Below are 13,308 nucleotides of genomic sequence, written 5' to 3' on the forward strand. Positions count from 1 at the left end.
GAGTGTACGGTGTGACTCAGCCAGAAGGAGCAGAGTACTAATAATGCCTCGGCAACCTCGTGTCAGGCGCAGGAAAACAGACACAGAAGAGTGTGTTCTCCGTGGTTACACTGAGATCACATTCAAGAACTTGGGCCCAACTAACCTGTGGTGACAGACCCCAGGACCGAGTGTTGCTTGTGGCAGGGAAGGGGCAGAAGGGAACTGGGGGGTTATGGAAATGCTCCAGCCTGTATTGGGGCAGTGCTCACACAGGTGTACACATTACCTAGGGGGCTCTGCTGCTCACTGAGGAGTAGACACTGTCCCGCAGGAGCACCATCAACCGATGGCGGCTTTGGCAGCTTGCCTCCCGGTGACCCTGACACTCTGATGATTCCGTGCTACTGTGTGCAAGCTTAAACTGCCTCCCACAGCATAAAGTGGAAAGGGAAGGAAGCCCGTCACTCAGGCACCTGGAGGGAGCCAGGGAAGACAGTCTAGAACATACCGCCACATCCTTCCCAGCCACCCCCCTCCCCACTCCCAGGGCTCCTCACATTCCCTCAGTTCTTGACACCATCTTCTTCAGGAGCGTCTTCTTCCTGCCCTGCCCCTACCTCCAGTCTTTTGCCAAATTCTGTCTCAGATTGGTTCTTTTGTTTCTGTTCCCACCGCTGCCGCCCAAATTTTAGGCCATCTCCAGAAAAAGTGTCTGAGAGTATCAGCAAGCCAAAGCAATGTTTCTGTCATTTTGTCCACTAGGAGGGGCTGGACCACAGGGATAATGCAAATGCCAATCCGCCACAGAAAAGGAAGGTACCAGGTGGGTGCCTGAATGCTGTGGGGTCACAGGTCTGCCCAGAGCAGGGGCCAGCAACAACGGGCCTTGTCACTTATCAGCGTATCCAAGACCAGGGCAGGGAGGGGGGGATGTCCCAAATCTGCCCTCCAGGTGCAGCCTCAAGAGTCTCCACAAGGGAAAGGGGACATCTGTCTGCCTGAGCTCCTTGGGTACGGAAGGCAACACCACCCTCCCTTTCCAGGCCACAGTATCAGCAAAAAACCTCTCTGGTTTTCGCTGTTCAACTTGTTTCTCGAACCTAAACATCTTTCTTTTCAGGTAACCTCAGTCCACCCTTTTGCCAGAACAGTGCAGAGATTACGCCAGTTGGTTCTGCACATTCAAGAGCCAACCAGTGTTTGTTCAGAGACCAGCTGAGCGGCACAGGGGATTTCTGAACAAGGACTGATGACAAATGTCTTTGCCCAGGCTCTGTCCCTGCTCCCCAAGCACAGAAGAGGAAGAGGAGGAGGAAGGAGGCAGGTTACCAATGACTCGGTGGTTGAAGTAGTCGGGCAGCATCCGCTCACACACGGCAACGAGCAACCAGAAGGCCTCCTCCTCCTTGGCGTACAGCAGCAAAACGGAGGTCAGGATGTTCATGGACTGCTCAGGGTTCACAGAGGAGGGGATGGTTAATGTCAGACCACGTCGTGCCACACAGACATTAAAAATCACACAAGCCCAGCCCTTTTGGCTGAGCAGCGCCATGGCGGTTGGCAAGAACAAGCGCCTTACGAAAGGCGGCAAAAAGGGAGCCAAGAAGAAAGTGCTTGATCCATTTTCTAAGAAAGATTGGTATGATGTGAAAGCACCAGCTATGTTCAATATAAGAAATATTGGAAAAACATTAGTCACAAGAACTCAAGGAACCAAAATCTCATCTGATGGCCTCAAGGGTCGGGTTTTTTAAGTGAGCCTTGCTGATTTGCAGAATGATGAAGTTGCATTTAGAAAATTCAAGCTAATTACTGAGGATGTTCAGGGCAAAAACTGCCTAATTTCCATGGCATGGATCTTACCCGTGACAAAATGGGCTCCATGGTCAAAAAATGGCAGACCATGATCGAAGCTCATGTTGATGTCAAGACTACCGATGGTTATTTGCTTCATCTATTTTATGTTGGTTTTGCTAAAAAACGCAATAATCAAATTCGGAAGACCTCTTATGCTCAGCACCAATAGGTCCGTCAAATTTGGAAAAAGATGATGGAAATCATGACCCGAGAGGTGCAAACAAATGACTTGAAAGAAGTGGTCAATAAATTGATTCCAGACAGCATCGGAAAAGATATAGAAAAGGCTTGTCAGTCTATTTATCCACTTCATGATGTCTTCCTTAGAAAAGTAAAAATGCTAAAGAAGCCCAAGTTTGAATTGGGAAAGCTCATGGAACTTTATGGTGAAGGTAGTTCTGGAAAAGCTACTGGGGATGAGACCGGTGCTAAAGTTGAACGAGCTGATGGATATGAGCCACCAGTCCAAGAATTTAAAAGCCAGACATTTAATGGTGACAAATAAAAAAATCATATTTGTGATGTTTAAAAAAAAAAAAAAAATCACACAAGCCCAAAGGGTCCACAGAAGTCAAGACTGTCAATGAGAGGCCCAGTCTAGCCCAACCACACTGACACTTGTCAAGTGGAATGACCATGTTTATCAACATGGTCCCCACAAGACACCCCAGGCTGAGCCACCAGCCACCATTCCGTCACTGTCCCCATCTAGGAATGCTGGGGTCAGCTGTGGTGCACGCCTTAGGCTCAGGTCAAATCCAGCTGTTCTGTGTGTATGTTCTAACACACACACACACACACACAACATTCACGCGTTGATTTTGCTTTTTACAGGAAAACAAAGTTTAAACTCTTCTATTTTCAGGTATCAGAAACTTCTAGTTCCCGTCTGGTGGAGGGGTGGGGGCAGTGCTGTTTTATTTTACTGGGTTCTATCTGTGCTTGTTTACCATATCCCTGAATAAACTGTTCAGAGGGCGTCTTACCTCCACTTGTGCTTCCTGAAGGAAAAGGATTGGCCCCAAACATTTTTTTCCTCCCCAAATAGCACTGATATTTTAAAAATAATCCCTGTAACTTCTGTAGAGATCTAGAAAGATAAAGCTCCCCAGAAGCGTTATCAGTGCCATCCCACAGCGGAGGCCTGGGGGGGCGGTAAAGACAATCTGTCCTGCCATGGACAGTGACTCATCATGTGCACTGCTCTTTTCGGGCACCACAGTTTCTAATCTCAAGGACTCAGCCTGTTTGACTATACAAAGATGATTCCTTTGGCCTTATTCGATACATTCCTTAAGGGAAGAGACAAAGCACAGAGCCTTCACAGGACAGTCTTCGCTTCCTGACAGTAGAGAACAACAGAACCCGAAGACTGGGTGACCAACACAAGACACAGACTCAAAGATTTCTGCTCCTCCACTGCACACCTCACCTGGCAGTACCCAATTTTGGGGTTCCGGTGGGCATAGGCCGTCAGGACTCTCCTCAAAGCAGCAATTCCTGTTTCATTCTGGAAGGCAGGATGCTCCGGTAAGGAACGGTGCAGGTCCCGTTCTATCTCTTCGGTCACCAGGCAACATTTTCCCATGGACTCCTCCACCAGATTACCATAGTAACCCGGATGTGAGGCGAGATCGGTTACAGCATCTGACGATTTAAAAGTAATTTTTCAAGGGGGCGGATCACCGGGACAGAGTCAATATGGGGAGGGGGCTTGTCCTGCCGGAAGACCTCAGTGCGGTCTCGTTACTGGAGGGACAGAAAATATTTTGAGACCACACACAGACCGAAAGGACTTCATTTCTGCCAAAAACAAAAAAGAAAAAAATGAAACAACATGGCTTTTCTAAGAATAACCTTAGAGAGAGAAAGGAAACAGCTCATACTAGAAACAGTTGTATTAATATGCTTTTTGTAAGCTGTATTCTCCAGTAATAGAGTGGATATATGTGTGTATCTATACATACAGACGTACACGCAATTTTCATATATTAACACAAAATTACTAAGCATGTATGTGGGAAACACACAAGAAGGTGCACTTATGTTTCGTAATCAAATGATTATCAAGGAGCCAACAAGCTGCCAACAAGAAACTCTGAGGCTGGGATCATGATAGGCAGGGCGGCCAAGCACAGTCCACCCACCCCCGAGCTGCCCCCCAGGCCTCTGACAAGCAAGGGACATCAGGGGTGAGGTGTTGATAGCGCATGAGGATCCCATGCCCTCGTCAGCCAGCACCAGGGCACCTGTGGTTCCAGCCAGTGATCCCGCAGGGGCACTGGTAGTAGGCGGGGCTCCAGGACGGAGGCCAGCCCCACGTACGGAGGTCCCAGGAGAGCAGGGCAAGCAGAAAGGGCCCAGTTCCACCTTTAATCGCCAGCCTAGGTCTTTAAATTCTGATTGGGTTTAGTAGACTGCCCTCCTCAACTCAGTCTTCTGCTGTGATTCCCCATCCTATCCCATAAACAATCACTAGGACATTCCCTTGTCCTCAAGGCTTTAATACTAACAGCTGCCCCTCAACACGCGACAGCCTAAATCCCACAGCAACCTTTCTGTCAGCACTATCACTTGAAAGGAAAGACAGCCCTTTAGGAGCTTTTTTTTTTTTTTTTAATACAATGTCTGTGTATGTTCATTAAAGAGGCAGACTATACACCCAGTGGCATTAACAGGTGTCACCTGTTAGATGGTTAAGGTGACTCATGTGACTTTCTTTGCTCGTTCCTCCCTATTTTCCTTTCAACTCTGAGTAGACATTGTTTCCATTAAATACAAAAATACAGAAGACATTTTTGATTTCAAAAAGGCCTGTCTTGCTGAAGAAACCAGCCAAAAGGGACTCCGCATGTGAAACAAGGTGAGCAGTGATAAACCCATCAATGAATCCCAACTAAGCAGAGGCCAGCACGTATGTCGGAAAGCAGGAAACATGCACCTGGGCACCCTGGGCCAGAGAGGGGATGGGCTTGGCTATTCGGGGGAGGGACTGAGAAGAGGGAAGAGGGATGACTGGGGTGAAGGTCTGGCATGAAGCCACATGAGGGAGGAACATAAGAAGGGTGCAGGGAGGGGCGCCTGGGTGGCTCAGTCAGTTGAGTGTCTGCCTTTGGCTCAGGTCATGATCCCAGGGTCCTGGGATCGAGCCCCACATCCGGCTCCCTGCTCGGCGGGAAGCCTGCTTCTCCCTCCCCCACTCCCCCCTGCTTGTGCTCTCTCTCGCCCGCTGTCTCTCTGTGTCAAATAAATAAATAAAATCTTTAAAAAAAAAAAAAAAAAAAGGGTGCAGGGAGAAGACAGGTACCCAGGCCTGGCCTCCAGGAGGCTCGTGCTGACCTGAGCCCACGGGGCCACCAAGAAAGAGTGGACCCCCTCCCGGGCCCTCCAGCTGCACCCTGACCAGAGTAGCAAAGCCACCCCACTGGACGACATGGGCCTTCCCTTCCTGCTCGCAAGGCTTCCCCTCTCCTACTGAGCCAGACAAAACGGCCACCCTCAATGCAGAGACATTGCTCAACACGTCTCTAGAGAAGTCAGTCCTCATCTCTGCCCACCCACTGGAGAGCATCCTGATGAGGGATTCCCAGACATCACCAAACAGCAGCAGAGGGAGAGTCCTAGGGCCTGAGGCCAGACAAGGTCATCGCTGGCTGGCTCAAGTGGTGTAGGAGGAGGAAGTGGGGCAGAAATCTCTGCAGTGGTGCCTCCCGGGGATGCAGTGCGTCTTCCACAGAGGAGGGACCAACGGAAAGTATGCTGGGGGACTGATTTCAACGCCACTGCAAGTGAACAACGTACAGAGGGTTTGTTTGTTTAGTCTAGTTCAAATGTATGTCCTAGAAAGACACTTCACTTCTAGGACGTTCTTCAACAGAGTTCTCAAGACTACATACGCACTCCAAGTTATTTTTAAAGGAGAGGAGATGCCTTCAGCCAGGCCTCACACTGGCCAAGGAGGACACTGCAGCGCAGAGGTCTCAGGCAACTGGACCAAGGTCCCACAGCTAACACAGTAAGGGTGCCGAAGTTCTTGGCTGGCAACGATGCAGGAAGAATCCAGAGACAGAGGACCTGTCTGCACATACGTGCTGTTCAGATCTGGGCCTCTGTTCCTGTGTCTGCTCCAGAAATAACAGTTGGCCTAAAAATACCAGAAACACCTACCTGAGAAAAGCAGCCAGAGTCTGCCACGTAAAGATTCGGGGATCCCCATGGCTACAAGCTTCCGGATCTTCTCTGTGCGGAACATACACACGGTTCTGCCATATTCCACAAAGTGGTCATTCCACAGGCTTATTTTTATCTGTTCCCTGGACTGGAGATGGAAATGCTGTTAATGTACAAAGAAGCCCTTCCATGCCTTCCACCACAGCCCATCCGCGACCCACCGCAGAGGGAGGCTGCCTCTGTTAACAGAGGGACCAACAGTGAGGGGCAACTGGTTCAGCAAATATTTTTGAAACACTCAAGGCACAGAGGATGTAAAGATGAGTAACAACACCAAGTACCAGCCCTTCTGGAGTTCAGAGCCCAGGAGAGTTTACACAAATAAAATGCCATTTCCTTGGCAAAGTTGATAGTAAAAGTAGGTTTGTCCAAATACTCAAGTCCAAAGAGCTGGGAGGGTGGGGTGGGAGTGGGGAAGCGGCTCAGGATGTTGACACCAAGCCAGCTGTTGAAACACGGGTCAGCTCAGAGGGCGGACAAGGGCAAAGGCGGCGGGGGGGGGGATCATAATTTGCCCTAAGCTCCAGGACAGCCAGAGGAAAAACTGGAGCCTGAAAAAAATCACACCGTTCTCATTATCAGACACAAGATAGATACCATTTCTCTAGGCAACTAAAAATTCTTTAAAATTATCCCTAGATGATAGTTGTTAGTACCTTTTAAGCAACATGTTTTTTGGGGTTTTTTTAAAGATTTTATTTACTTATCAGAGAGAGAGTGCATGCACAAGCAGGGAGAACGGCAGGCAGAGGGAGAAGAAGGCTCCCCTCTCAGCAGGGAGCCCGATACAGGACTTAATCCCAGGACCCCGGGATCATGACCTGAGCCGAAGGCAGACGCTTAACCGACTGAGCCACCCAGGCGCCCCATTAAGCAACATGTTTAATATGCTTTTCATTATCTGCATTCTCCAATAAGGGGAGAAACTTCCATATATACTCAATATTCTTACAGGTTTAGTCAGGAGTTCACTGAGCTGCTCTGTGTAAAGCATTATCAGAAGGTTCCGTTTTGAATGAATAAAGCTAACAATTATACAGTAGCCAACTAGGTGACAAGGCACAGCTTGGGGTAGTAACGTCCATAGCCACCCCTGGCACACGTGGTCCCAACACAGCCTCCCTCCAGCCGCGGTGTCTTTCCAGAGTACAATTTCTAGCCTCTTTACCCCACTGTGCATGACATTTCCCTCGGATTCTCCCTATAAAGAGGACAAGGCTAAGTAGATGTAACAGAAATATCTTTTGTCCAGTAAAACTACAGCACAGGAGACCTTTTGTTCCAGGACAGAACCAAGCAATACTGTAAAAGGAGCCCATACAGACACCCCTGGGTAAGAAGGGAAACACTTGTTCTGCACCTGCAAGAACCCACAAAGGACAGCACTGATGCTCTCCAGGTCACATGGCCAAGAGCTGTGTCCAAGAGCCACTTAAGGGGCAGGTAGGGAAAGCCGTTGGCCTCGGTCATCTAATCACATCCTCCATGCACCCGGACGTGCCCAGGCAGCTGGCATCGGCTGGGCCCTTCCACTACTGCCCAGGAGGGAGAGGGAGGGGCACTAGCTGCCGGGGCGGCCAGCAACCTGCACCACACCTGCTCTCCTGAGGCCCGTGAGGCCGGCGCCAGCAGGTGCACGACCCGCAGCAGGCCCGACAGCTGGGAACCCCCACCCGTGCCGGCTCTGCCAGGGTCCAGCAAAGGCAGAGCCAGGCCACCCACCATTCGTGAGTCGGGGCTCTGACTGCCCGCCTGCTGGAACACAGAGATCAGGGCCTCAGGGTGGAGCCGCGGGCTCTTCTCTTTTTCACTTTCCTCACTATTTTGAGAGGACACCATTTCAAGATCCCCAAACTTGTGGTCACTGCACATGCTTGTTGAATGAAACACAGGTGAAGTCTGCTGGAAAGACAAAAAAAAAAAAAAAAAGGAGGTAGCTAGAAGAAAGTCATTACTTATGGAAGAGTCTTTGTTTTGCCTTTGGAGGCATGAAGGTAATGTATTTTTTTAATTTATTGATTTATTTGAGAGTGTGTGTGAGCATGAGGGAGCAGGGGGAGAGGGAGAGAGAGAATCCTCAAGCAGACTCCCCAGTGAGCGTGGAGTCCGACCAGGGGCTCAATTCCAGGACCCTGAGATTGTGACCTGAGCTGAGATCAAGAGTCCAGTGCTTAACCAACTGAGCCACCCAGGCGCCACGAAGGTAACATACTTAAACATGCCTGTGTAGGACTCAAGGGAAACAGACTAACATTAGCCCCAACAGATGTGATCCTCAGGAAAGAATATGGTCCACACTGTGCTTTCCTGGAAAGGCTGCTCACAGCATACAGGGTATGGGGCCAAGACGGGGGCAGACAAGAACCATTTCTTGTATGCTTCCAGAACTGAAGATGACCATCTTCAGAAAACAGTTCTCGGGTACTAAGAAACTATGTCCTTTCCTCCCTGTCACCGCACTGGTAAAAAGAGGTGAAGAAGGGTGCCTGGGTGGCTCAGTTGTTAAGCGACTGCCTTCGGCTCAGGTCATGATCCCAGGGTCCTGGGATCGAGCCCCGCATCGGGTTCCCTGCTCAGCAAAGAGCCTGCTTCTCCCTCTCCCACTCCCCCTGCTTGTGTTCCCTCTCTCGCTGCGTCTCTGTCAAATAAATAAATAAAGTCTTTAAAAAAAAAAAAAACAAAAGAGAGATGATGAAAGAGAGGGACAGGTGTGAAACCAGCAGGAGAGGAGGCCCCAGCGGATTCGGGTCTGTTTTCCAGCTGTCCAATGTAAGACAATGTAACTTCTCTTTTAACAAGTTCCATCTGCCCCCAAATAACATCCCCTCAACCTCAGGGGTTGAGGGGGGGCACTGACCCCTCCAACCTATGAGGAAGGTGTCCGCTAACCTGCAGGTCGATACCCATCAAGCCCTCCAGCCTGGGAGGGGTGCCCTGTCAATCCCTCTGATGTGTGTGGGTACCCCAGCAACCTAACATATGGAAGGGTGCCCATCAGTTCCCCTAACCTCTGGTGTGGGGTGCCCCAGGAACCCCTCTAACCTGTGAGCAGGGTACCCTGTTAGCCCCTCAAACCACTCACTGCGTGGGCCACCCTCTAACCTGTGTAGCACCCACTCAGGACCCCCCGAGTATCAGAACTGATACACTGTCTCATACACAGGCCCCATCATCTCTAACACAGTACTCTCATTTCCAAGTGGACTGTGGTTATGTGCACTCCCTTTAGAGACCACCGCCCTAGAAGGGGTGAGAAAAGAGATCTTCACTTTATAGGATCCCGCTGTTTCCAAGCATCATACCATGTCCTCATCTCGTGAGGTGTCATAATGCACGGGGTGGTTGGCGTGCACCTGCTTCAGCCTCATGAGCAGGCTCTCCACCAAGTTATCTCTGTCCTTTAGCTCAATGAACTGGAAGGCCATCTTGCTCCTGATGCTGATGATGATGGGATTAGGGAGCAGACTTGTGTCCTCCATCTTCTCAATGCTCACCACCTATTGCAAAAAGTTACACACAAAAGATCCAGCAACAGACAACAGAGGGCAGGCATTTCAATTACCTATTTAGGAAAATACCACCAGAAAGAAGGCAAAACCAAACAACTGCCCTAAGGAATGGATACAGAAGTTAAAAATTACCTAAGGCAGCCTATTCACGATAGCTGAAAGGTGAAAGTAACTCTGGTACCCATCGACAGGGGAGTGGAGGGACAAAATGTGATCTATCCACACAACCGAACATGACTCAGCCTTGAAAAGGAGAGAAATTCTGACACGTGCTACAACATGGATGAACCTGGAGGACATCATGCTCGGTGAAGCCAGCCAGCCACAGATGGGCAAATACTCTATGATCCCACTTAGATGAGGGACCTCAAGTAGTGCGATTCGGAGACAGAAGGTAGAGTGGTGGTTGCCCGGGGCTGGAGAGGGAGAGGGAGGATGCGGAGTGAGTGCTTAATGGGAACAGAGTTTCAGTCGGGGAAGATGAGGAAGTTCTGGTGATGGTAGGATGATATTGTGAATGTACTTAACACTACTGAACTGTAACACTTAAAAGTGGGTGAAGTGGGAAATGTGATGTTACATATATGTTACAACAATAAGAGAAGTGGATTCCTTGGATTCCTTGCTCCACTCCTAAGTAAGAATATTTGCAAAATGAAAACATCTAGAAAATGACATGGAGGGAGATCACATAGATGAAAAATTCTGAGTTTTCCCAAAGAACAGCGCTCAGAATTTGGAGGTCCTGATGGGAAACAGAGGGGTGGGTATGGTCACCACGGACATGCCCTGAAAGCAAAGGACTGAGGATGGCAGATCTGGAAGTAGCCTCAGGTTGCCCTGCGTTTCCAGGGACAGACTGCAGAATTTTACAGCAGGAAGGGAAGGGACCTGATCCATATTAAAGGAAACATTTTTTAAATGTTTCACTCAAGTCCCAGGAGGGTACAAAAGCCAAGCAATCTGACATTGGCAAAGGTGATGCTTTTTGTCAGTTGCCTTTTCTCTTTCCCCTTTTTGAGTGCAAGGGGTAGAATCCTTCCTAGGAGCTGTTGGAAAAGCTTTAACTGCTAGGCAGGGAGGTGAGAGTGCTTGCTTCTCACCAATCACTTCCAGGCACATTTCAGGCTGTTGGAGCAACGACAGAAAAAGCAACAAGCACATGGGGACTGGTCAAACACAGGCCGCGCTTCTCCCCAGAGACCCATCCGCAGCCGGCAAAGCCCCGCTCGGTGAGCAGCCCTGCCCCAGCCGGTGACCCGGCCACCACGGGCTCAAGGACAAAAGGCGGGCTCGGGGCTACGCCTACCTCTCTGAGTGGGAGGATGACATTGCAGCAGCCGTCCTCCTTGCTGGCGAAGCAGACGTAGCGGTCGGAGGCGAACATCCGCCCCACGGTGTGACAGCGGCTGAACGGCGTCCACAGGGAGCAGCCCACCACGGCGTGCAGCCTCTCGCGCCTCGGCAGCCTGAAGAACGCCCGGAAGAACTCGTTCTGTGCTCTGGCTTCCAGGTCCCTGGCGGAGCGGGGCGAGAGAAGACAAAGAGGCAGGAACGGTGAACGAACACAGGGGTATACAAAGAAAACCCTGTGAAGCCGGATGTGAAAATGGATGAGCCCCTCCGGCCGTGGGTCCCAAGCACGCAGCCCACTTCACAGCCAACCTTGGAGGGAACGGGTACTCAAGGCAGAAGGGGTCGCCTCTGCACAAAAGTAACACAACAAACTCACAGACCAAAACAGATACTCCTTCCTGGTTTGAGCAACACTGTGAATCACCATCAAACAATGGTTTAAGGATCCAGGATCAAAAAGTCCGTAACACCAAGTGCAGGCGAGGACGTGGAGAAACGGAAACCCTCATACACCGCGGGTGGAAATGTAAAATGGTGCGGCCGGTCTGGAAAACAGTCTGGCTGTTTCTCAAAAGGTTCAACGTGGACTTACCATACGACCCTGCAATTCCCTTCCTAGGCGTAGACCCCAGAGAACCGAAAATGAACATCTGCTCAAAAACCTGGACACACCTGTTCAGAGCAGTAGAGCTGGCAACAACCCAAACGTCCATCCGCTGATCAACGGATCAACAAAATGGGACAGAGCCGCACAACAGAAGATCACCCAGCCACACAAAACACTGACACAGGCTACATCATGGGCGGACCTCGAAAGCGTTACAGATATAAGACTGCATACCACCTGATTCCCTTTATATGAAATTTCCAGACTAGGCAAAACTCATAAAGACAAAATAGCTTAGTGATTACGTAGAGCAGGGGATAAGGGAGAAGTGGGGAGTGACTGCTCATGAGTCTGGGGTTCCTTCTTGGGGTGAAGAAAATGTTCTAAACCGAGTGTGATGATGGTTGCACAACTCTCTGGATTGAAAAACCACTGATTGGGATGCTTTAACAGGGTGAATTGTATGGTATATGAATGACAGCTCAAAAAAGCAGTTAAAGTGAGATCTGTGCTGGGCGTACAGTTAAGTGCTGAATAAACATTAGCTATTATTACCTTTAAAAAACAAATCCAAGCGGGATCTGGCTGGCTCAGTCGGTTAAGCATCTGACTCTTGATTTCAGCTCAGGTCACGATCTCAGGGTCATGAGAGCAAGCCCCACGTCAGGCTCTGCCCTGGGCGTGGAGCCTGCTTAAGATTCTTTCTCTCCTTCTCCCTCTGCCCCTCCCCCAGCTCGCTCGCTCTCTCAAAAAATAAAAAAAAATCCAAGTAAAAGTATCACTGGAGAGAAGCCCATCAGTGTCACATCAGCATGGACAGTGGAGAATGGGGGAGAAATCGTACCCTAGGGGACCCCCCCCCCATACCCTGGGTCTTGGCTCTAACATCCAGTAAAGCAAGAAGGCAGCCAAATCACAATGTTTGCAAATACTGATGAATTTATGTCATATGCCAAAATTCTAGTAGAGGGGAAATTCCACCGTACAGAGATAAAAATTTTTCTTTGCCACACCAAATAAGAGCTCTTTAAATTTATCTGAGATAATTAGAACTGAGCTCAAAGTAAGGAATATGAACTCTTAGCTTTCTTGTTAGCTGGGGGACCTTAGATAACACTTGTCCATATCACATCTTGACATCTGTAAAATGGAAACAGTACCTAACCTTTCTGCTTCAAGGGATCCCTGAAAACATATGATGTCCACAATATTGAAAAAGCAGGTTAGAAATAGCATGTATAGTAAGATCCCATTTATATAAATTTTATAAAATTTGCAGAAAATGATATGTAAAAAGATTTTGCATAAAATGTTAATAGTAGTTGACTCTGTGTAGCAGGATTTCCACTTTTCATTTTTATTCTGCTTAAATTTTCTGCCTAACCACGTATTGTTAGCTTTTTTAAAAATGAGGCTATTTTCTTTTAGGAAAAGAGTAACTTTTAAAATGTTGCATCAATTTTAAACGCCCCAGTCTGAGTGATCTTTCAGACACATCCTCCCCTCGCACGAGGGGGAGGCTCGCACATAGAGGCCCCTCCTGCCCTGCTTCTTGTTTCCAACCCAGTCCTCGTTTTCACACCATCACACAACTGTCTTCCCAGGAGACCCCACACGGAGATGGGGGAGTGCTTGGAATTTACTATCAAACCCTCACAAAGATAGATACATGCATGTTCAGAAAGTCCTCCGGGCACAGCAAGAAATAAGACAAATTCTATAGATCAAGATGGGTCCGGTTACTGCAGGCCAAAGCTGCAGCACCTG

The 13,308-nt window shown here is 49.2% G+C and overlaps 1 protein-coding gene and 1 pseudogene across 3 annotated transcripts in view; one reads left to right on the forward strand and one right to left on the reverse strand.

Moving 5' to 3' along the window:
* TBC1D8 (TBC1 domain family member 8) overlaps positions 1-13,308 on the reverse strand; it is a 100,866-nt gene that overhangs the window by 17,815 nt on the left and 69,743 nt on the right. The window contains exons 6-11 of one of the 3 annotated variants that reach the window (XM_028103854.2): positions 10,888-11,095; positions 9,372-9,566; positions 7,792-7,968; positions 6,007-6,157; positions 3,272-3,486; positions 1,312-1,429 (exon numbers count right to left, since the gene is read on the reverse strand). In XM_028103854.2, coding sequence (XP_027959655.1) covers positions 1,312-1,429; positions 3,272-3,486; positions 6,007-6,157; positions 7,792-7,968; positions 9,372-9,566; positions 10,888-11,095 — 1,064 coding nt within the window. Of the gene's footprint in view, positions 1-1,311; positions 1,430-3,271; positions 3,487-6,006; positions 6,158-7,791; positions 7,972-9,371; positions 9,567-10,887; positions 11,096-13,308 lie in introns of all 3 variants that reach the window. The other 2 variants (XM_028103853.2, XM_028103855.2) reach the window with 2 other exon arrangements.
* On the forward strand, positions 1,533-1,815 carry LOC114209732 (small ribosomal subunit protein eS1 pseudogene; annotated as a pseudogene).

This window comes from Eumetopias jubatus, unplaced genomic scaffold (assembly GCF_037043125.1).
Source record: "Eumetopias jubatus isolate StellerSeaLion01/CBP00866 unplaced genomic scaffold, mEumJub1_p1.0 scaffold_9, whole genome shotgun sequence".
In the NCBI taxonomy this organism is placed as follows: domain Eukaryota; kingdom Metazoa; phylum Chordata; class Mammalia; order Carnivora; family Otariidae; genus Eumetopias; species Eumetopias jubatus.